General features: G+C 47.8%; 1 protein-coding gene across 1 annotated transcript in view; it reads right to left on the reverse strand.

Moving 5' to 3' along the window:
• TMEM145 (transmembrane protein 145) overlaps positions 1 to 25248 on the reverse strand; it is a 39012-nt gene that overhangs the window by 13266 nt on the left and 498 nt on the right. The window contains exons 2-6 of the mRNA XM_082231159.1: positions 12650 to 12724; positions 12114 to 12191; positions 5037 to 5123; positions 1467 to 1568; positions 1295 to 1379 (exon numbers count right to left, since the gene is read on the reverse strand). Coding sequence (XP_082087285.1) covers positions 1295 to 1379; positions 1467 to 1568; positions 5037 to 5123; positions 12114 to 12191; positions 12650 to 12724 — 427 coding nt within the window. The remainder of the gene's footprint in view (positions 1 to 1294; positions 1380 to 1466; positions 1569 to 5036; positions 5124 to 12113; positions 12192 to 12649; positions 12725 to 25248) is intronic.

Raw genomic sequence — 25248 nt, forward strand, 5'->3', positions numbered from 1 at the left:
ATCGGGGGGGGGCGCGCTCGCACTCTCAGCTCTCTGCCCCTACCTGGCTCACTCACTCTCTCTCACTGCAGTGCTGGCTGTGCGAATCCGATCTGAGCTGCCGGGTCGCCGCCCACTGTGGAGGGGGTGGGTGCCAGGCGTGCGGTGCGGAGAGAGAGCGAGGGACTATCTGGGGGAGGGACAGTGCAGCAGCTGCCCAGCGCAGCGCTGAGCGCGGGAGAGAACCACACCAGACCAGGCCAGGCAGCAACAAGAAGAAGCTAGCAGCGGCGGCAGGTTAGGGGTTAAGGGGGCGCAAATTACTTGCCTTGCCCCAGGTTAGGGGGCACAAATTACTTGCCTTGCCCCGGGTGCTGACAACCCACGCTACGCCACTGTTGCAACTTTAACAACAGCTGCAAAAATCACTCTGTCCCAATAAATAACCTGTTTTCACCCTTTTCCCTCTCAGCCTGGTAAGAAGAGTGATCTGTTGAACTGCAGATGACTCAGTAATGAACCTTATCAGTTCCTTGGCAAGTTTGCAGATGAAAGGAATCTGCGAGATGAAAGGAATTGCCTTGTACCACTCCCGTCTGGAGCTTCAAGGTTATCACTGTTGTGTGAGGGCTGCTGCTGCTGCTGCTGCTGAGGAACTAGAATTGCCTGCCTGGGTGCCTGATGGCTGCTGTCAACTGCTCAACATCAGGTAGTTTAGGCTGAAAGATGCCCGACAGGCGCAAGGTAAGCCTTCATGTTGTTGTTGTTGTTGTTTAGTTGTTTAGTCGTGTCCGACTCTTCATGACCCCATGGAGCAGAGCACGCCAGGCACTCCTGTCTTCCACTGCCTTCCGCACTTTGGTCAAACTCATGCTGGTAGCTTCAAGAACACCATCCAACCATCTCATTCTCTGTCGTCCCCTTCTCCTTGTGCCCTCCATCTTTCCCAACATCAGGGTCTTTTCCAGGGAGTCTTCTCTTCTCATGAGGTGGCCAAAGTCTTGGAGCCTCAGCTTCAGGATCTGTCCTTCCAGTGAGCACTCAGGGCTGATTTCCTCCAGAATGGAGAGGTTTGATCTTCTTGCAGTCCATGGGACTCTCAAGAGTCTCCTCCAGCACCATAATTCCAAAGCATCCATTCTTTGGCGATCATACCTGCGTGCAAAATCGAACTCTGGTCTCTAAGTTCCTAGCTCAGTACTCTAACCACTCTGACACACTGTCTCTCTGTCAAGCCTCGGCAAACATGCTGAAGGAATTCAGATTCCCAGAATCTGAACTTCGCAAACCTGACGGGAACTAGCAGGGAACTCACCGAACTCGTCAGCCGAGAAGTGCCGCGTCCAAAGCGATTTGCCGTTGGTGAGAATCATCTCATACTCCAGTTCCAGCCCATCACCCTGTGAGAGAGCAGTCAAAAGTCATTCTGATCTTAGGGAACCAAGGCAGAGCCACAAACCTGAGTAGGCGGGCGTCACGAGACTCACCCCACACTTGCTGAGGGCCACATACCACCAGCGCTCACGAACCGAGCGGAAACTCCTGCCACTGGCGCAGCTCAAGTACCGCACCGAATTTTCTGTCACCAACTGGAAAGAATAATAACACGAATAATTTTATTATTTGTTCCCTGCCTATCTGACTGAGTTGCCCCAGCCGCTCTGGGCAGCTTCCAGCATATATAAAAACATAATAAAATATTAAACATTAAAAACTTCCCAGGGCTGCCTTCAGATGTTTCCACCCCTAAAAGTCAAATAGTTGTTTATCTGTTTATAATAATAATTTATTATTTATACCCCACCCATCTGGCTGAGTTTCCCCAGCCACTCTGGGCGGCTCCCAATCAAGTGTTAAAAACAGTACAGCTTTAAATATTAAAAACTTCCCTAAACAGGGCTGCCTTCAGGTGTCTTTTAAAAATAGGATAGTTGCTTATTTCCTTGACATCTGATGGGAGGGCATTCCACAGGGCAGGCACCACTACTGAGAAGGCCCTCTGCCTGGTTCCCTGTAACTTCACTTCTCGCAATGAAAGAACCACCAGAAGGAGCTCAGCGCTGGATCTCACTGTCTGGGCTCAATGATGGGGGTGGAGACGCTCCTTCAGGTATACAGGACCGAGGCCGTTTAGGGCTTTAAAGGTCAGCACCAACACTTTGAATTGTGCTCGGAAACGTATTGGGAGCCAATGCAGATCTCTCAGGACTGGTGTTATGTGGTCCGGGCAGCCACTCCCAGTCACCAGTCTAGCTAAAGCATTCTGGATTAATTGCAGTTTTTGGGTCACCTTTACAGGTAGCCTCTTTGAAGGTGACATCTGTTTGACATCTGATGGGAGGGCGTTCCACAGGGAGGGCGCCACTACTGAGAAGGCCCTCTCCCTGGTTCCCTGTCACCTCACTTCTCACAGTGAGAGAACCACCAGAAGGCCCTCGGAGCTGGATCTCAATGTCCAGGCTAAATGACAGAGGTGGAGATGTTCCTTTGGGTATACAGGGCAGACAAGAAGACTTGTGATATGGCAATCAGGTAAAACTGAAGGAGGAGCTTCTCCTTTTCAATTAACCCCGGACCATTAGGAGATGTTTTCGCTATAGGAATATCATAGGAGTCTGTGGCTCAGGCCCAGACAGGCCCTTGAATTTCTCCCCAGGACGCACAAACCTCTCACTGTCCCTGTTTTCCCCAAGGGTCTTTGCCTGGCTGGAATATGTCCTTGAATTCTGATCATGCCTGTTGCTTGTCAGGATGGAGGATAAAGAGGGGTGTTCGAGTGCATGTAAAAACTATCCTACTGTGCAAAGGTTACATTTGCATTTGATGCTCAGCCTACTTTTGCCTCCAACTCTGTCTGCCTCTGCATGCAGCCTTGAAAATTCCCCAGCCCTGATGTAGCTGAACCAAAGACCTGCTCAGGAAGCAAATGTGAGCTCCACATTCTACATGGAACAATATCAGCCATGGTTTGTGGGTCCCCAAGCCCTGCCTGTGTACGTGAGTTTGCTGTGAATTTTGTGGAGGGGGAGGAAAAGCATCTTAGTGGAGAAAGAAACCAGAATCATAGCCCTTGTTAGAGTAAAAAGAGCCTGCAGCTGCACAGACAGGTTTAACTGCGTATGGGCAACACTGGCTGAAATTTCAAAGTCCCAACTTACTAGGCTTGTAGGACTACAATAAGTTTTGTAAGGAGAACTATATGAAATATTACGGAAAAGACTTATGAGAAGGGATTATAAGTTATTGACTATTAAAAGTAATAGGGCAATAAATGTAAGATTAAAAGAGGTTTGAAAATCATTAGACGTGGCTGATGGAAGTCTTAGGATAAAATACCCAAATGATGTATAAGATAAGATGAGATGATACGTTCTGTTTGGAAAATATACGCAAAAAGCAATAAAAATGTATTTTAAAAAGAAAGAAAGAAATTTCAAAGGCCAGAGAGACGTCTAAATAAGATATTCTATAACTGGAGAAGAGGTATCAGTGCCTTTGTCTGTCCCACAACTGGTCAAAACAGAGAAATTCAAAAATTCAAATCACACTGCAGAAAAATATGTGCTGAGTAAGATGATACATGCAAATTTGCTCCAATTGCATAAGTCATTTAGGTTGCTGAATCAAACTTTCCTTGCTGCATAAATCAAAATTCCCTGGGCACTCGGTTAGTTTTGTTTTAGAATGGTCTGCACACAGCCCTAGATTTATGCTTTCTCTGTCCTTCTCCACACTGAGAGACAAGATATAATAGAGGACAAAGGCCCCATTTTTGCTGGACGCCCAGTCAGAACCTGTTCCTCTCACTGCAAGTGTCTTATTTTGTGTCAAAAGGAATGCTGAAAAAGAGAGCTGGCCTGCTTGTTTCATGATAGGCTCAGTCAGTACAGCATAAGACTCTTAATCTCAGGGTTGGGGGTTCCCACGTTGGGCGAAAGATTCCTGCATTGTTCTCGTAGTCCCTTCCAACTCTGCAGTTCTATGATTCTCATTTACACCTTCCACGCAATATACAAAATTCAAGAAAATCAGCTAAAAAGCAGTTGCACACATCACAGAAAGTAACAGCAGGTAACATCTAAAACACCCATGTTTTCTCCCATGGCAGAGATCTATGCATCCAGCTGGGAGAGCTTGTCGGAACAAAAAAACGTCTTCAGTTGTTTCTGGAAAGTGCAAATAGCATTCACACGCCTTTTTGCTTCAGAACATCCTGTATCTAATTTGTTGTTGTTTAGTCATTTAGTCGTGTCCGACTCTTCGTGACCCCATGGACCAGAGCACGCCAGGCACTCCTGTCTTCCACTGCCTCCCGCAGTTTGGTCAGACTCATGCTGGTAGCTTCGAGAACACTGTCCAACCATCTCGTCCTCTGTCATCCCCTTCTCCTTGTGCCCTCTATCTTTCCCAACATCAGGGTCTTTTCCAGGGAGTCTTCTCTTCTCATGAGGTGGCCAAAGTATTGGAGCCTCAGCTTCAGGATCTGTCCTTCCTGTGAGTACTCAGGGCTGATTTCCTTAAGAATGGAGAGGTTTGATCTTCTTGCAGTCCATGGCACTCTCAAGAGTCTCCTCCAGCACCATAATTCAAAAGCATCAATTCTTTGGCGGTCAGCCTTCTTTATGGTCCAGCTCTCACTTCCATACATCACTACTGGGAAAACCATAGCTTTTACTATATGGACCTTTGTTGGCAAGGTGATGTCTCTACTTTTTAAGATGCTGTCTAGGTTTGTCATTGATTTTCTCCAAAGAAGCAGGCGTCTTTTAATTTCGTGGCTGCTGTCACCATCTGCAGTGATCATGGAGCCCAAGAAAGTAAAATCTCTCACTGCCTCCATTTCTTCCCCTTCTATTTGCCAGGAGGTTACGGGCCCAGTGGCCATGATCTTCGTTTTTTTTTTTATGTTGAGCTTCAGACCATATTTTGTGCACCTGCCAAATCTGTTTGTCTGTCTGTTTGTCTGATCTTACTATGACCAACATCCCGAGTCTTTGGGTATGGGGGAAATGGTGAGCAGAACCCCACAGCCCCTTTCAAGTCCCAGAGACGCTTACCTGGCATCCAGACCAGGCATACTGGGTGGTGAGGTTGATCACCTGATTGTTCTCTGGACGGATCACGGACTCCTTCATCAAACAATCCTAGGAAGAGGAGAGAGAAGATAAAAGGGAAATAGCAGGAGCCTCAACCTAACATCACCCTGAGCAGGATGACCACATGCAAAAGGGGACCGTGGTACTGTTCATTCAGAAACGGTATTTCCTTTCCTTCCTTTCTTTTTGTTATTCATCCTTTACTATTTTATTCACATAATATACATTCTTTACAACAAACAACTCCAAAATAAAATCATATGTAACAAAACCGCAAGTCTCATGTTTTCGTTTACACTGATCTCCTCTCCAATACTTGATAATTCTCGCTGCTTTCTGCTTTCCTTATAGAATCTTTATGAAAATTTAAATCTCTTAAATCCTATTCCAATCTTTAACAGTTTCAATTAATCCCTTCACCCCCTTCCCCCACAGCCCAGTACTTCCCTCCACCTGTGTGCAATCTTCTTTACCTACTATTATTTTTGTTATTGTTGCGTTATTCACTTTATTTGTTATTCCACCCTTAATATATTATTATCCTATCTCCTTGCGCCTTTTAAACTTTTGCATATTAATTTTTAAGCTCCAGCACTGACTTTTTTCATGTATTCCTTAACGCATTCCCACTCTTTATTAATTTTTTTATTACAGTAGCCTCTAATTGATGCTGTGGATTTTGCCATCTTCGCGAATTCAAGAAATTTGGTTCTCCATTCTAATAATTCTGGTATTTTATCAGTTTTCCCATTTTTTGCCACTACGATTCTGGCTGGTATTTCCTTCTCCCTGAAATAAACGTGGAGGCACATTTGGCTCTTCTCAGACCTGGAGACGATGTCCTGCGCTACTCTTGCTACCTATGAATCACTCACCCTCTGAAGATGCTCCAACCTGTACCTCACCCCTCTTGGCATCTGTGTAGAAAACCAAAGCTTCCTCTTGTCCTCCGTCACAAGTAAATAAAACAGCCAAACGCTGCCAGGAGACCAAAGCGCCAGCCCTCAGCAGGATCTGCCAGCTGTTTTCGTTCCCAGACCCCCGATTCAGCACAATTCCCTGTTCTCAGAGGAGACTGCCTGTCACGTCTCTCGTGAGACGCTGTTCTGAGCCTGGACCCTGTCCAGGCTGGGAGTTGTCCCCAGTGGCGTAGCATGGGTTGTCAGCACCCGGGGCAAGGCAAGTAATTTGTGCCCCCTAACCCGTGGATTTGCGCCCCCTAACCCATGGATTTGCGCCCCCTAACCCTAACCACCAGATGTTGCGCCCGGTGCGGCCGGCCCCCCTTGCACCCCCCACGCTACGCCACTGGTTGTCCCAGAACAGTGATGCATGCAGAAACACACATGGTAGGCTCCTTCAAGGTGGGGCGTCTTTCGCACTCTAAACCAGCGTGTGGGCTTTCAGATGCTGTTGGACTCCAGCTCCCTTCAGCATAGCCAGTGGTCACAGACTGATGGGAACTGGGGAGTCCAGCACAGGTTCTACGTCCCCGCACTGCTGGTTCTCTTATGCCACTCTAGTCTGTCTCAGCAGGAAGTCTGGGGATAACTAGATAAGCCAGCCAGTGTGGTGTAATGGTTAGAGTGTTGGACTAGGGACCTGGGAGAGCAGGGTTCAAATCCCCACTCAGCCATGAAGCTGGTTGGGTGACCTTGGGCCAGTCACTGTCTTCTCTCAGCCTAACCTACCTCAGAGGATTGCTGTGTGGGGATTCAGCAAGGTATTTTGGGAGAAGTTTCATTGGATATGATATAGAAGCAATGCGGCCGCGAGCTGCTGCTAGCTTGAAAGCAAAACATAATGGGAATGTTGGGACTGTTCCGTGGGAAACAGAGGGACAGTCTATTCACAGTGCAAAGCACCGGAATTAGCTCAGAGTGTAATATGAGCTGTACAGGAAGTACAGGAGGAGTTTGTCTCTCGGCTGCTGGAGTTTGAAGAGAGCAGTCATGTTTTCTGTAACGCTGCAAAGACAGAAATAAAGGCATGTAAATACGTTTCTGTCTATCTCTTTCCCCTGCCTGGGCAGGGGGGCAGGAAAGAGTGGTGTGTTCTTCTCACGCTGAGAAGGATCGCCTATCGCGACCTCTGCCTGTATTCTGCCGGGGAATGCAGACAGGGAGGTCAACCAGAGATCAAGCCGGGTGCCTGGAGAGTGGCCAGTTTCTCCTGATAAAGGCTTGATTCCCAACAGTTTTTGCTGTTGTTTTACTGGTACTAACTTTTTGTGTCTTTATTTTTATGTGGAAATTGTTCCGTTTGGTTATGTAGTTTTTAATGTGTTTTATTTATTTTTATGACTGCTTTGCTATATTTGTAATTATGCAAATCTTTTCATATTGTAAGCCGCCTTGAGCATTGTTTTAACCATGGAAAGGCGGCATACATATAAAATGATGATGGTGACGATTCAGTGAGGAGGGGGGAGAACCATGGACACTATGTTAAGCTCCTTGGAGAAAAAGGTGGGGTAGAAATACAAATAATCCTTCTTCTATCCTCTACTTCCCCTTCTCCAGCCAAATCACCACACTATGCTCCTGGCCTTGAGATAGGAGCTGGGGAATGTCAGTCTGGATGAAACCCGGGGCCCCTCCCAAATCTGTGAGGCTGAGAAGCCTAAGATGGAACCCGGATGAACAGAGAAACTATTCCCTTCATCAAGGTAAATGACCTTAGCTGCTCAGCACCTGCATCTCAAAAGAGAAAGCTGCATCTTCAATGGGTGAGCTCTGTTGCCATAGAATCAAATGGACAGGCCTTCTCCCATCTCCCTCACCTGACAGGTAAGAAGAGAAACTGTTATGTACTGAGTTGAATAGGAGCCTAATTGCAGCATTCTGATTGGTCCTAGAACAATAGGGTCCAGAATGCAGCAGTCTGATTGGTCTGCAGGAGCCACCCAATCCAACTCCAGGTGGAAATGAATCCGCAACCTGATTGGCCTATAGGGGAATCCCGGAATTAGCCAATCGCGTGGGGCCCATTGTGTAAATAATGTACAAAAGCAGACTTTTCGGGGGAACTTCCATTCCTCCTCACTATATGAGCTGAATAAAGAACATGAAATCCACTCTCGACTCCGAGTATATTTCAGAAACAGTAGGCCAAGACAGGGCCATATGTTGTGTTTGTGAGCTGAAAGTTGGAGGCTGGAATCTGTGATGAGCCTCAGCTGGACTTTGGGGCTTCTCTGGAAATCTAATGGAGAAGCAAGATCTGGGGGAGTGTTGACGCCGTGAGCCCCTCCATCCAGTGGCGTAGCGTGGGTTGTCAGCACCCGGGGCAAGGCAAGTAATTTGCGCCCCCTAACCCGTGGATTTGCACCCCCTAACCCATGGATTTGCGCCCCCTAACCCGTGGATTTGCGCCCCCTAACCCTAACCCCCAGATGTTGTGCCCGGTGCGGCCGGCCCCCCCCTGCACCCCCCACGCTACGCCACTGCCTCCATCCAGTGCCCATCTGTGTAAATAAAACCTCATGTCCTAAAGACAGCAGCATCTCCACTATCCTTCCAAGGAAAGGAAACCTGGGTCAGCACAGGAATCGCTGTCGGCCGTCATCGCTCAGAGAATGGGATAGGAGCACACAATTAAGCAACTACTCTATTCCAAACTTAAAAATGGAAAGCATAATGCTGGTGGTCAACAAAAGAGGTTTAAAAAGTGTCTCAAGGCAAATCTTTAAAAAAAGTAGTATAAACACCGACAACTGGGAAACAGTGGCCTGCGAACGCTCCTGTTGGAGAACAGCCTTGACCAAAGGTGTCGCGGGCTTTGAAGACACTCAAACTCAGGACGCGAGGGAGAAACGTGCTAAGAGGAAGGCATGCTTGACAATTCCACACCATGATCAACTCCCGCCCGGAAACCAATGTCCCCACTGTGGAAGGACGTGTGGATCCAGAATTGTCCTCCACAGTCACTTACGGACTCATTGTTAAAACAGTGTTTATGGAAGACAATCTTACTCGGCTACGAGGTATCGCCAAAGAAGAAGAAGAGGATGACAGAAGAGGATTGGGGAGCAATCCGTTGTCTCCTCTAGCAACCACCCAACCCCACCTCCTCCCAGTGTCTTTCCTTGCACACATGGAGAACCAGGCTCCTCTGGCAGCAGGAAGGTTTTGTGAGCAAACACTTCTCATCACTAAGCCTTAACGAGCCTCTGCTGATAGCTGATGCTCATATCTCCGGAAACTGCCACATCTAATCTCACACCAGAAAGCGAGCAAATTACATCGCACAAGAAAGGCACCCAGCTGCTCCCTGACACCCACTGTCATCATGGAAATTATGTCAATTATGTACAGCTGAAATATGCAAATGTGCTGCAGCTTCGTAGCACCTAATAATGGTTCCCCCTCTCCAGCTTCCCTCTGCGCTGAAGAAATTGCAAGTGCTCAACCCCCATCCTGTTCTGACTTAAACCGCCTTGGAAGAGAAACCTCAAAATTCTTGACCTGTTCTGATTGAAGAGCAGCTTCCGTTACTAAGGGACTGCTGAACAGAAGAAACTGCTGGCTATAGAAAATAGAGGATTATTCTGTCATTCCACCAACCTGCGTACCATAATACTTTGCGCTTTTTTCATGCAGAGCTTTCCGAGAGCTCAAATCGCTTTACATAAATTACCTGGGTAATCTGTACAACAGCCCTGCAAAGTAGTTCATCATTCTTATCCCTATACTATTGGCCATCTGCACAGTGTGGAAAATACCTAACCTCAGACAAGCTGCTTCATCAGGTTAGGGTGACCATGAGCAGGAGGAATATGTTCCTTACAGATTGCGAGCGCAGCTATTTCTGTTGTCTGCAAACATAGCAGCAAGGAAGAGAGAAAGAGAGACAGTATTTGATTTTTAGAATTTAGGCACTTTTAGCCTTAGTAATTTGGGACGCGGGTGGCGCTGTGGGTTAAACCACAGAGCCTAGGACTTGCTGATCAGAAGGTCGGCAGTTCGAATCCCCGCGTCAGGGTGAGCTCCCGTTGCTCGGTCCCTGCTCCTGCCAACCTAGCAGTTCGAAAGCACGTCAAAGTGCAAGTAGATAAATAGGTACCACTCCAGCGAGAAGGTAAACGGTATTTCCGTGTGCTGCTCTGGTTCACCAGAAGCGGCTTAGTCATGCTGGCCACATGACCTGGAAGCTGTACGCCGGCTCCCTCGGCCAATAAAGCAAGATGAGCGCCGCAACCCCAGAGTCGGCCACGACTGTACCTAATGGTTAGGGGTCCCTTTACCTTTACCTAGCCTTAGTAATTAGGCACTATGAAAAGAACTCATAAGGCATAATGGTGTACCCGTATACCTTTCTCAGGTGGCCTTGCTACATTCCCCCCTTTCAAGCTTAGAAACAATTCAAACATTTGTTTCTTCGGCTTGACCCTCATGTTGTACTCCAGTATAGACAACGGTCTCTTCCCGGGGAATCTCCTCAGGGGGAGTCTCACAAACTAATCTGGCATAATCATGTTCTTCTTCTGGGACAGGGGGTAAGGCTCGATATATGGCCATTATAAAGGTAAAGGTACCCCTGCCCGTATGGGCCAGTCGTGTCCAACTCTAGGGTTGTGCGCTCATCTCACTTAAGAGGCCGGGAGCCAGCGCTGTCCGAAGACACTTCCGGGTCATGTGGCCAGCGTGACGAAGCTGCTCTGGCGAGCCGGCACCAGCGCAGCACACGGAAACGCCGTTTACCTTCCCGCTATAAAGCGGTACCTATTTATCTACTTGCACTTTGACGTGCTTTCGAACTGCTAGGTTGGCAGGCGCTGGGACCGAAAGACAGGAGCCCACCCTGCCGTGGGGATTCGAACCGCCGACCATACGATCAGCAAGTCCTAGGCACTGAGGTTTTACCCACAGCGCCACCCGCATCCCTATATGGCCATTATATACTTTTGCAATTTTTTCCTAATGTCAGGGGCACTTTAGGCCACAATACTGCAGAGGCAGATGGGGGGGGGGGTAGGGAGGTGCCATGTTGAGAAATAGCAGCTTCCCTAAGCCAACACACAATCCAATTCTTATTCAGAAGCAAGCAAGTCTTACTGACTTAAACGGGACTTCCTCTCAACTAATGTGGATAGGTTTGAAGCAATATCGCACGTGAGCTGAGATCCAAATAGGAAGATTTATGCACAATGAACTTAAACTGGGCTTAATAGCCATCACAGTGCCCTTCCACCCCCTAAGTTCATTATCGGTCAGAGAAGAATGAGTGGAATTCACTGGGACCCTCACCCAGGTCAGACTCTACTTGGGGTCCCAAGTTCTCATCTCCTAACCCCCCCTAGGACCTTCCAGTTCTCAAAAGCTCCTTCCATTCCTCCTCATCCTCCAAAAACCCTCCCCACAACATCTCCACAAGACTCATGACACCTGGGACTGCTGCTCTGTGAGGGGAAGCAACAGGGGAACTCTAGCAGACAATTCTCAGTTCAGTCACCAAAGAACAGTTCCCCCGATCCTCTGGGAGAAGCTATGACAGCGTAACAGGTGTAAAACAAGTCCTAGTCTATTGCGGTACTACAACTCCCATCACCCCCAAAAATTGACTATGCTGGTTGGGGTGGTGGAAGTAGGAGTTCCACATCACTAAGGACATTGGTTCACCAGCATTTTACTACTGATTTCTCCTAATAAACACATTTTTTAAAATGCAGTTTTAGCTAATGGACACGTTTCTGCAAGCAATTTCCCCGTATACAATGTCTTCTTGTTTCGTTTTTTCCCACGAATACATCCATCCTTATGCAAACTTTCCCCTCATAGATGCATTCTTTGTAAACGTTGCTAGGCAAAATTTTGATAAGTGCAAATTTCCAAGGACAGATGTGTTTTTGGTTCACATATAGCTTTGAAAAGCGTGGCTTTGATAAGATTTGGCTTCCAAAGAGGCCTAAATCGAATTTCTCTCCTTCTGCCTCGGTGGCGACTGTGCATAACCTGCAGAGAAGAAGCTAACCCACTGGGACATATTCACCTCTTGAAGGGAAGTCTAACTGCAGCTGAATGACCCATCCAAACTGACCTTGTTTCCCTTCTTGTAGACGGCGGGCCACTGGGAAGGATCATCAAAATAAAGAAGGATATTCTCGCAGCATTTGGCCTTTAAAGGGAAGCAGAAGTACAGGCTTTAAGGATAGCAACATAGGCCAAACACGACAAATAGATTGTGTACAACGACAGGGATGGTGGACCTGTGGTCGTCCAGATGTGGCCAGACTCCACATCCCATCACCCTGAGCACAGGCCATGCTGGCTGTGGGATGATGGGAGTTGGAGTCCATCCACACCTGGAGGGCTGTTTCCCACCATATATGAAAAAGGTTAGGCTTTTTATTTATTTTGCTTATTTGACAAAATATGTCAATAAAAGCAGTTCAATGCCATTAAAAATAATTTGGAAGTAGCAAACAAAAAAGAAGATTAGAGCATGTCAATATATATGACGTTGGGGAGGCTTGCCTTAAAAAAGTTTTATGCAGGCACCAAATTTTTTGAGATGGTAAAAGAGGTGGCTAAAAAACCAAAAAAAGGAATATGATTGAAAGATAAAAATATTACCTCTGGGTAGCGGAACCTGAAGTCCAGGCGCCCATAGTCAGAAAGGAAGCAGAATCGAGTCAAGAAGACCCAGTCCTGGGAAGAAGGAGTATGTTTATGTGTTATTCCTTATCATACCAGCTCCGCCATTTTGTTTTTTTGTTTAATATATTTATGAACCTCACTTTCATATATAATATATCCCAAGGCGGTATACAGACTAAACATACAATATCACCATGAACACATCAAAAAAAAGTTTTTGATTTGAGTTCCTACTGAAATGAGGCTGCATTTTAATGTTGTACTTAATCTTGTTTTTAAGTTGTATTTTAATTATTTTTTTTTACCTGGTGTTAGTCGCCCTGAGTCCAGTCTTGGTTGGGGAGGGCGGGGTATAAATAATAATAATAATAATAATAATAATTATTATTATTATTAAACCCATCAGTAAGAGCTGCTTGGCAAAGAATCTCACATTTGAAAGTCCTGCCAGAATAAAACAGTTTTTAGAAGACTCCTAAATCCAAACCCAGGACACCACCTTCTGGGTCTGAAATCCTGCACCAGTCACATGACCCGCACAAGATTGCATATTCGGGGTGGGGGGGACACTTTTTCCCGGAGTGAGATCTCGACCAGAAATCACGCAAGAGCAAGGCGCCCAAAATGGCCACTGTACTCTCACAGGGTGAAATGGGATGTCTGGGTTTTCTGGGACAGTTGGTGAGTATGATGGTCTGAAATTGTACATAGCAGCTTCCATGTTCCTCTTGAAATCTTTAGGGTCTTCTTGCATGAGGGTCTTCTCCCAGCCCTTTGCAAACCCAACCCAATGGAAGCGCGCTGTGGAAAGCATCCAAATACGATTAGAACATTATATTTCAGGAGAGATTAGCGTAAGCCCAACCCAGCCTGAAAATTATTCAAGTGTCAGCAGCCAAAACAAGGCTCCAACCAGTTACCATAAAATTTTTTACGGCTTGGCTGTAGGAAGGATAAATAACATCCCAAACAATCCCCATAAAATGAAATCTATTAGGCGGTTAACGTCATAGTCATTAATTTAATAGAGCGCAGTGCACCAACTAGAGAGGGCAGGCCAGTCTGTACCAACGGCTTGTTGCTAGGTGTGTAGACCCCTAAATGAAGGGGGCCACAGGGGCCCTGTCCTGTGGCCTGGTGAAGTGGCCTGCTTCAGGAATTGGTTCTGAAAGCAGCAGAATCTTTTTTTAGTCAAGGGCAGGGGCAGCTACTTCACGATTTGGGCTCCATTTTAGGAAACCAGAATCTTGCTGCACAAACAGTAATGGATCCTGTGACCCCAGACCGCAGGTTCTGGGTGGAAGAAGTGGGGTCGACACAGGTTTTCTTGTAAAGAAGTCAGTCTCAATATCATAGGCTCATATCATAGAATTGTAGAGTTTGAAGGCAACCCAAGAATCATCTAGTTCAACCCCCTGCAATGTGCAGAAATCTCAGCTAAAGCATCCATGACAGATGGCCATCCAACCTTTGCTTGAAAACCTCCAAGGAAGGAGAGTCCACAACATCCAGTGGGGGACTGTTCCACTGTCAAACAGCTCTTACCGTCAGAAAGTTCTTTCTGATGTTTAGTCAGAATCTTCTTTCTTTTAACTTGAAGCCATTGGTTTGGGTCCTACCCTCCAGAGCAGGAGAAAACAAGCTTGCTGAGTCTTCCATGACAGTCCTTTAGAACTCTGAAGATGGCTATCATATCTCCTCAAAGTCTCCTCTTTACCCAACTCCTTCAACCATTCCTCATAAGGCTTGGTTTCCTCAGCTAATATAATACTTTGATTATTTGGGGGAACCTACAGGTGTTGATCTCCTTTTTGCCAGTTTTAGAATTTTTGTAGGTTTTGAATATAGGTATGGACTTGGCAGAGATGTGTACAGTCTCCTAGAACCAACTTTCCTTTTCATCTATGAAGCAGATATGCTCCCTTACAGTGCATATTCAAAGGCCCGACCTCTCCAACAATTGGACCTCTTCCAGATCTGGGAACAGGATCCAAAAGTGTTGGCTACTTGAGTCTCAAGATGCACTCTCAATGCAGATTATGTGCCACTCCACAATTGTTAACAGCGTTGTCATGGTTTCCCGGGAAGTGAGTCACTCGACTCAAAGGTTTTTACGCAAAACTTGAGAACATTTTCCGATGGAGGGCCATTGACACAGAAAACGTCTATTAGCGGGTGTAACCACAAGTGGGAGGAGACAGGGGCTGGATCTGGTGGTAGGTGGGAACCAGAGCCAAAAGAGGGTGGAGTTTGCAGGATTGCATAGTTCTTTGGGTCTATTCTGTCTATTTCTCTCTCTCGCTCTCTCGCTCACGCAGAAGAGACTCTCAGAGGCGGTGGTCTGAAGGAGGAGAATGGCCCTACAGTGTCCAGAGAGCTAGTTGATGTTTTGGATCACACAAAATCAGACTCAGGACTGCAGGTTCCCCACCCCGATTTAAATATTGAAGCTATGGTCGACCTCCCTGCAGCCCTTTCTTACAGGTTATGAAACACAGACTCTGTTTATAGATTCCTAGAATGGTACAGCCAGAAGGAACCCAAGGGCCATCTATGTCCAAGCCGCTGCAATGCAGGGATCTCAGCTAAAGCATCCATGGCAGATGGCCGTCCAACCTCTGCTTAAAATCCTAACCACCAGAGAGAAAGAGAAGAGTGATGGGAATACACACACAAACACAAACAGGGCTATAACCCTAAGTGCTCCAGTCACCGAAACCTGACCATTGCACCATTAACCCCCTAGAGCTTCCACCTTGTGCAACTCCTAAGCTCTTTTCACCTTCCCAATCCCAGTCCTGAAGCCACTTTTCTATTCTGCGGCCCCACTTTGCACCCTTGTTCTCACTTTCACCACCACGTCCATGCCTTCCCCTCCTTTCTGTGCAACTAATCCAGAATGCGGCAGCTAGACTGGTGACTGGGAGTGGCCGCCGAGACCATGTTTAGGGAAGTTTTTAATGTATGATGTTTTATTCTGTTTTCATTTGTCCAGAGTGGCAGGGGAAACCCAGACGTATGGGCGTTGTACAAATAAATGATGATGATGATGATTACCCCCTCCCCTTGCACACCACCACCCCAAATGATAACCTCCTACAACTCACCCCTCCCAAACATGGCAACTATGAAATCACCTTTTTCACCTTCCGCAAATACCTTGGAGCCACCATCTCTTCCTATTCTGCAAACACTTTCATGCCCCTGCTTAGTGGTGTAATGGGTCAGTGCGTCTGGCTGCTAACCAGAAGGTTGGCGGTTCGAGCCCACCCAGGGATGGCCGTGGGCAAGATTTCTGCATTACAGGGGGCTGGACGAGATGACCCTCAGGATCCCTTCCAGCAATACAGTTCTATTATTTTATTATTCATTTTCGCCCCCATTCCCATGCCTCCTATTCGCACATGACCTGTGGCCTAGGACCCTCATACCTACAGGACCGCCTCTCCTGGTATGCCCCACAGAGGACCTTAAGGTCCATAAATAGCAACACCCTAGAGGTCCCAGGCCGTAAGGAAGTTAGATTAGCCTCAACCAGAGCCAGGGCCTTTTCAACACTGGCTCCGGCCTGGTGGAACGCTCTGCCTCATGAGACCAGGGCCCTGTGGGATCTGATTTCTTTCCGCAGGGCCTGTAAGACAGAGTTGTTCCGCCTGGCCTTTGGCTTGGAGTCAATTTGATTCCCTTCCCCTCTTTCTTTTTTCCTTTCTCCTCCTGTGATGAGGCTGCATTTTAATGTTTTAATGTTGTATTTGACCTTGTTTTTTAAGTTGTATTCCAATCAACTTGTTTTTATTATTGGTTGCTACCCGCCCTGAGCCCGGCCCTGGCTGGGGAGGGCGGGGTATAAATAACATTTATTATTATTATTATTATTATTACTACTACTACTACACAGTGGTGGCTGGTGCCCGTTGGTGTTCATAGGGCGGAGGGCAGGGAGGTCAACATTAGGGGGCGCCTGACTACTTGCAAGTAGGAAGGCAGACAGGTAGGAGATGCCTGAGGGCCGACTGATATTGGTGATCTGATGCCCTGTTTGTCAGCTTCCATGGATACTTTTTGCTTTTTGAGCCCAGCTCTTTATTGACTTCAGGGCAAAAACTTCAAAGTCAGAAGTGACCTTCCTTAGGGAGTAACAAAGAGGCGCAGCAAATTAGATACCTGGGTCATAAACCGTAAGCTCCCATTGCCCAGAGCATCTAAAAGGCAGCTATGTGACAGTTCACACTAATCAAATGGAGTAAAGGGTACTAAAAAAGGTCAGATCCTATCCCCCTTGACAGCGTTCTCTCCGTTTCCTTCTGGCACAAACTCTAATCTGCCTTGCTGATTGCAAATGCCAGAGAAGCCACATTCAGGCCACCCTACGAAACTGCTTTGAACAGTCGTGGCTTCTTCCCCCAAAGAATTCTGGGAGCCGTAGTTTGCTAAGGGTGCAGAGTTGTTCGGAGGCCCCTATTCCCCTCACAGAGCTCCAGTTCCCAGAGGGATTTGATTGTTAAACCACTCTGGAAATTGTAGACAGGAACAAGGGGGACGCTCGGCACTTTTAACAGATGACAAGTCCTGTAACTCTTTGCGGGGGGAGCCACGGCTGTTTAAAGTGTCATCATAGCGCTTTAAATGCACGACGTTGAGTGTGGCAGGAATAACCCCGTTTATTCCAGTTCAATGCCGATACGGAAGGGGTTTGTGTCCGACCATCGGGAACCCCCGTTCTTCCAGGAATTGCATCCACCTCCTTTCCCCTTCCCTCTACACGGCTGAAACAGCGCAGCGAAATACCGTGCGGTTGTTTCTCAGGCACCTGACACCACAGACGGTGTCAAGTCACCGAACCACCGCAGTTTCCTGGGTCAATGCCATCCCCGCTGCCACTAGACAACAGCCACTGATAGACACAGCTGAGACAGACAAAAGTCTCAAGAGGAGGGGCTGAAATAATTCGGGTCAGGGGAGAAGGCAAGAGAGGCCAATCAAAGGATTTGGAGAACAGGCAGGGAAGGATATTGTAAGCTAGACCATATCTGCCAGGTCTAGAAATGTATGTATATAATATCAGGTGGAGGTATATAAAATCTCCCTGGGGAAATGGATATCTAAGGAAACAAGCCTCTTTCCTCCTCCCTCTTTCTCCTCTGTCCGACTCTCACTCCTTCCCCTTAAAATCCCCTTCGCGTTCCCATGGCAACAACCCATGCTCAAGGTTTCCACGGAAACCGTACCCGAGGCTGAAGAAGGCAGAGGAAACAAGCAAAATCCGAGAACTGGGGCAAAGGCAGGGGGAAGGATCCAAAAAAAGAGGGGGGGGGTCAGATTGCACACCCCCCTCCCTGGATTTCAAGCAGCCTCCTGAGCTTTATCTGCCTGCCGCGGGTCTCTTCGAAACACCCCCCAAATAAACCCCTGGGGGTGCATTGCCTCAAAAAATACTGTTTTTTTGGTGAGGCCTGCTGCCTCCGTGGCTGCATCCTGCAAACAAGCAGCAATGAACAGGCGCTGTGTTAAAGTTGTGAGAAGGGGCAAAGCTCAGGTGAAGCACCTGCTTTTCAGGCAGAAGGTTCCAGGTTCGAATCCTGGCTTCTCCAGGTAGGGAATGCCCCCCTTTCTGAAAACCTGCTGCTGTTTATCAGCAGGCGGTACCGAGCTAAATGGGTCAACGGTCTGCATTCACACCATACGCTTAAAGCACTACGGTACCACTTTAAACAGCCATGGCTTTCCCCCCAAAGAATTCTGGGAGCTGTAGTTTGTTAAAGGCGCTGAGAGTCATCCGGAGACCACTACTCCCCTCAGAGAGCTACAATTCCCAGAGTTCCCGATGGAGGAGGATTGATTGTTAAACCACAGTGGGAATTGTAGCTCCCAGAGGGGTGTCTCCTAACAACTGCAGCTCCCAGAAGTCTTTGGGGGGGGAAGCCATCACTGTTTGACGTGGCATTGTAGCACTTTAAATATACAGTGGTACCTCGGGTTACATACGCTTCAGGTTACATACTCCGCTAACCCAGAAATATTACCTCGAGTTAAGACCTTTGCTTCAGGGTGAGAACAGAAATCGTGCTCTGGTGGCGCGGTGGCAGCAGGAGGCCCCATTAGCTAAAGTGGTGCCTCAGGTTAAGAACAGTTTCAGGTTAAGAACGGACCTCTGGAATGACTTAAGTACTTAACCCGAGGTACCACTGTATGGTGCAAATGTGGTCCAACACCATACCCAGGACAATTCCCATGTTTCAAATCCTTTTCTGAAGCTCTCTCTTCTCCAGGGCTCCCATTTCTGCGCCCCAAACCTAGAGCCCTTTTGTCCTCTGTGTGTGGTCAAGTGGTCAGTTTTCCTTCTCCCTGCCCCAGCCTCTGGCAGATCCCTTCTGCAATGCCAGCTCCAGGATTTGGAGGGCATTAGTGACTGCATCTCCATCTTAACTGATGTCCCCGTGGCCCATGTTATACCCTTGCCCTCTGCCTCAGGACCAGTGGCGTAGCGTGGGTTGTCAGCACCCGGGGCAAGGCAAGTAATTTGCGCCCCCTAACCCGTGGATTTGCACCCCCTAACCCGTGGATTTGCGCCCCCTAACCCTAACCCCCAGATGTTGCGCCCGGTGCGGCCGGGCCCCCCTGCACCCCCCACGCTACGCCACTGCTCAGGACCCAATCTTCCCAAACACCCAGAGGGATGCCAAACGCAAGTAGAGAACTGGCTGGCCGACTCTGAGTAGTCGCATCAGGCAGTTAAGGAGAGACTGGGGGGTGACAGCAGCTCCCCCCCCCCCCTTGCAGGGGTGTAGTGGTTACCAGTGGTGACTAGTGCCCCTTGGGACTGGTATTTTTTAACCTAGGTTAACCAACCTCTTGGGACACGGGTGGCGCTGTGGGTTAAACCACAGAGCCTAGGGCTTGCCGATCAGAAGGTCGGTGGTTCAAATCCCTACAACAGGGTGAGCTCCCGTTGCTCGGTCCCTGCTCCTGCCAACCTAGCAGTTCGAAAGCACATCAAAGTGCAAGTAGATAAATAGGTACCGCTCCGGCAGGAAGGTAAACGGCGTTTCCCTGTGCTGCTCTGGTTCGCCAGAAGCGGCTTAGGCATGCTGGCCACATGGCCTAGAAGTTGTACGCCGGCTCCCTTGGCCAATGAAGCGAGATGAGCACTGCAACCCCAGAGTCGGTCACAACTGGACCTAATGGTCAGGGGTCCCTTTGCCTTTACCTAACCAACCGCTTGTACATGCAACTTCAGAGTGGTCTGTTAGGTGTGGGCTAGGGAAGAGGACAGATTCATAGAATCACACTGTAAGAGTCTTACTCTCTGCCGACTGAGCTAATCCTCGTTTTTAAAGCATATTTCATTTACGGAAGACACATCCGCCCCATAGATTTAAATCAGGCATAGGCAAACTCGGCCCTCCAGATGTTTTGAGACTACAATTCCCATCATCCCTGACCACTGGTCCTGTTAGCTAGATTTGATGGGAATTGTAGTCCCAAAACAACAGGAGGGCTGAGTTTGCCTATACCTGATTTAAAGCATATTCAGCACACATTTAAAACCCAAGTTGTCCCCCAAAGAACCTTGGGAAGCGTAGTTTCTCTCCTCACAGAGCTACAACTCCCAGCACATTTTCAAACTACAGTACCCAGGATTCTTTGGGGGTGGCTCCGCACAAAGCGATTGTTGTAATGTGTTAATAGTGGTTGTGTATATATAAAAAAGAGGTGCTGGTTATTCTGGTGGCCAAACACACAAAAATAGAAAATTCCTGCCATCATTGGCTACTACGAGTCACAATGGCCATATGTTATCTCTAGTATCAGAAAACAACAACTGGGCAGGGTTATTGTGTTCATGTCACACCTGTGGAAAGACGTGTTAGGCCCTTAGTCTGATGCAACACAACTCTTATGCCCTTATATTTCTGTGCTTTAACATCAGATGAATTAACCTGGAATAAATACTGTCCCTCATTCTGCGCTTTCGCATACATTTAAAGCACAAGGCCTTCATCCAAAGAATTGCAGTTTGCTATCCATTCTGAAGGAAATCAGCCCTGAGTGCTCACTGGAAGGACAGATCCTGAAGCTGAGGCTCCAATACTTTGGCCACCTTATGAGAAGAGAAGACTCCCTGGAAAAGACCCTGATGTTGGGAAAGATGGAGGGCACAAGGAGAAGGGGACGGCAGAGGACGAGATGGTGGGACAGTGTTCTCGAAGCTACCAACATGAGCTTGACCAAACTGCAGGAGACAGTGGAAGACAGGAGTGCTTGGCGTGCTCTGGTCCAGGGGGTCGCAAATAGTCGGACATGACTAAAAAACAACAACAAAGTGTGGCTCTGTGAGGGGCAAACTACAGTTCCCGGAATTCTTTGTGGGGACGGCACCATGCACTTTAAATATGCTTTAAATGTACAGTGTGACCATCACATGTAAAGTGGATTAGAATCTTCATTCTACTGCAAAATATCCAATTACAGGATTTAACTGTCCTTTACCCAATTTATTAGCAGATGGGCTAAAGTGGGTCAATTAGTTGACATTAAAAACTCAAATATGTGCTTTGGATCAAATAACCCAGGGTATATGGCTATTGCACCCTAAATCACTGGCTCATTCCCTGCTCCCAGACCCTCCAGTCGCAAAGGAGATACCGCGATCCCAATGCTAACCGCCCCTAGTCCACCCACCTACCCTTTCTATGGCCTAAGAAAAAATATGTGGTGGTACCTCCAATGCAGGCAAATTTATTGCGTAGTAAGGTTTATTGAGCTAGCATGCAGTACATAGAGAGATTGGAAGGGCAGGGGGAGTAAAATGAGGCCAAACAACAACGAAGCACAAAAAGTATGTATAGTCTGTGGCAACGTTGTAAATAGCTATAGAGCAAGTAAAGAGATCGTTTACAACAGCAGTTATGCTGCATTGCTGACTGTAAATACATAGAAAGAATATTTATTGTGGTTTATAACATAGGGAACTGTAGGGTTGCCATATTTCAAAAAGTAAAAACCAGGACACCCTGAAAGTTGTTGTTTTTTTTAAAGGAAACTCCCCAAATTGTTGAGCTTTTTACAGAAAAACCCAAAAGTTGCAGTAAAAACTACAATAATTTTTTTTATTTTTTTTTTTACATTTTGGAGCTTTTTAAGGCATTTTCGGCACGATTTAACCTGTTGCTGGTTTTCCAGAACATTTGCCCGATTCCCGAAAAGTAATCCAGGACACCATTTTCAGAGGCGGATTGCAGGACATGTCCTGGGAAATCAGGACGGACGACAGCCCTAGGGAACTGCCTTATACTGAATCAGACCAAATAGTCCATCTGGCTTAGTACTGTCTACACTGACTGGCAGCGGCTCTCCAGGATTTGGAATGGGACCCTACCAGCCGTACCTGGAGATGCCAGGGATGAAAGTCCTCCTGCATGCTCTACCACTGAGCCACAGTGATGTGTTAGGGTGAGATCCTGATTTTATACAATACTGTCACAGAAGATGATTCAGTCCCATTTCCCTTCTTCCTGTGTGTGTTCATCTACATGGAAAGTATATTATACACACAAACCCGCCAACTTAAGATAACACTTTCTGCGTCAGATATTGCAGACTCTGGATCATGTTAGTATGCTAGTCTTTTAAGGTGACATGAGACTCTTTGTTGGGTTTTTTGTGTGTGCAAGAGACCAAGGGCTCATCTTCCAGACTTCCTTTGGTGTCACAGGTCCGAGCTTTAAAGCTCCATGTCTGAAAGTCTATTTTAATTTTTTTGTCGCAGCGCTTTCCTCAGGGTGTTTTACCGCCAAATCAGAGCAAATGGCAACTGGGTTTTCTGTGGGTTTCCTTTTCCCCCGATTTAGTGGTAAACCACGGGGTTTCCTGCAGAAAGTCAAGTAACTTTTATTGGCATCACATAAGAACATTCAGAATACATTTAAAATAGATAGGCCAGTGCGATCTCGTCGCCACCCCAAGGGCACAGTCACCCGCCAAAGGGCAGAAGAGGCAAGCAATCTGCCTCATCTCTCAGGGTTTCCAGCAAGGGCAGGATCCTGTAGCATACTTCAGCGACAAAAAATCAAATAGAGGAACACTCGGGCAGAAAGCTTTAAAGTCCAGACCTGTGCCTAGAAAGAGCAACGCGAAGGGAAGTTTAGATGACTCCACAGCTCCCCCTCTAAAAGTTGTTTCAGTGGCATAAGGCACTTACAGACAACCTGCTTATTTCACATTTAGGCTGATTTGTTTGCAAGGAGATTAAGAGGATTTTGGCTATTCCATGAGTATTCATTGTGATGTGTTTGCTGGGAGGTTAGACGATGTTGCATCAAAGCAAGTGTTATCCCACACTTTCCAGGGCATTCTCCTTTCGCTTTCCTTACTGCAAAACCAAAAAAACCACAACAACAGATCTGTTGGGAAATGAGGTTTTCGTTGCACAAGACCTCCCTATCAACTACAATTTTGTGGTGTGAATTTGTTGGTATGAGATGTGAATCCCACCCCAAAACAGTGACAGCCTGGAAGGACCCATAGTCATGCTCTCCCACACAGCAAAGAGGCAAAACAGCCAAAGCTTAGGAAGCCACTCTATAGTGAGCCAGAGCACTGGTCCATCTAGCTCACTGGTCTTCAACTGGTGGTTTGGGACACATTCATGGGTCATGGCCTGATCCAAGGTGAATTGCAACAGGAGCACTACCACCATACAAATATATGAGTAGGGTTTACTCCTTAGCCTTTTCTTCTCCCGAAGATATCCCACAAGCCAACAGAGGTTTAAGATCTGAGTTTTCCTTCTCCATTTGCCCCTCACTTCCCTCTATAGCATATGAAGCAACTGCTTTCTTGACCGCTGGACCTGTTTTGGCTTCCTCCACTCAATCCAACAGAACCTGTCTTCTCCTGCAGGGCAAGTCCCTAACTCACTGAGGGTTTGAGACCCATCAGCTACCCTCACCTGGTTTAGCCAGCCAGTCGAAGCCGTTCCTGGGGTGTAGCCGCTGTCACATGCTGACAGCTTCCAGGAGCCACAGGTGAGAGTCCATTGCAGGGTGAGGCCCAAAGGTGGACAAATTACCCCAGAAGGAGCATGACGTGTCCCCTACCAGGGGTACTAAAGGTAAAGGGACCCCTGACCATTAGGTCCAGTCGTGGCCAACTCTGGGGTTGCGGCGCTCATCTCGCTTTACTGGCAGAGGGAGCCAGCGTACAGCTTCCAGGTCATGTGGCCAGCATGACTAAGCCGCTTCTGGCGAACCAGAGCAGCGCACGAAAACGCCGTTTACCTTCCCACTAGAGCGGCACCTATTTATCTACTTGCACTTTGACATGCTTTCGAACTGCTAGGTTGGCAGGAGCAGGGACCGAGCAACGGGAGCTCACCCCGTGGCGGGGATTCGAACTACTGACCTTCTGATCAGCAATTCCTAGGCTCTGTGGTTTAACCCACAGTGCCACCCGTGTCCCTACCAGGGGTACTACCCCTCCCCTAACCCCACCCCCACCAAATGCCTGGTAAAAGAGTAAGCAGTGGGACCCCAAAAGCACATTTCAGTTAAAAGTGGGTTTTGGGTCTGAAAAGGTTGAAGGCTACTGATCTGGCAGCAGCTCTGTAGGGCTTCAGACAGTGGCTGTTCCCATCCCTAGATGGAAATGTCGAGGACTGAACCTCCTACATGCAAAGCAATTGATCTGCCACTGAGCCAAGACCCTCCCCACTGATATCAGATTAGTTCTTCCAGAATAACTAGCTCCCCTAGTTATTGACACACCAGGCCTGCTACTGGTTTTTTTTATTCCACATCTATGTATGCATTGAACGGGCGATAGAAACAGCCACCCACCTCGCTTCTATCTGCTCCACTCCAAACAGCCAAGGCTGCTGACCGTGTGCTAAAGGACAAGTGACCTATTGCATGGCCTTGAGCCTGCACCCTATGAGACAGGCCTGGCGGAGGAAGGTCCAGGGTGCAAAAGTTACAGCACCGTGAAATGGATCCAAACACTTAAAAAAAAAGAAAAAGCAAGCAGGCTGGCCTTTCTTGGTAGAGAACAAAGCCCCGGTTTGTCATGGGTGTGTGTGAAGGAAGGCATCTGGAACGCCCCCCCCCCAAATAACCCACCACCCCAAATTCCAGCTACATCCTGGAATAACCTCCCTATCCAGCGGCTTCTCCAAGCCGTCAAGGCAGAAGAGGGAGCTGCCTTAGCAACCATCTCGCCCCGTCCAAAGCCCATCATTGGGGGAGAATCCAAATAAATCTTCTGGGGGTGGGGGGGGGTTGGAGGGGGGCATTATCTGATCCCTCTTGGGCTCCCCCAAGGGGAAAAAGGCCATTGCAAATTTCCTAAATGAATGGGGGATCTTTTTTTTTTTGAAGGTAGAAGGCTCCAGTGCTGGCAGAAGGGGGGTGGGGGAGAGAGGTCACATTTGAGAGCGCGCAGCAATGCCCCGCCAGCGCTACCGCAGCAAGCGCATCAGAAGCGAGCGCGCAGGGGCTTTGGGGAGGAAGGAAGCGGGGATGGGCGCAAGGGAGCCCCGGGAGGCCTGCGCCGCGTGGGCCCCCGAGTGGGGCGGCCCG

This window comes from Podarcis vaucheri, assembly GCF_965113315.1.
Source record: "Podarcis vaucheri genome assembly, chromosome: 7".
In the NCBI taxonomy this organism is placed as follows: domain Eukaryota; kingdom Metazoa; phylum Chordata; class Lepidosauria; order Squamata; family Lacertidae; genus Podarcis; species Podarcis vaucheri.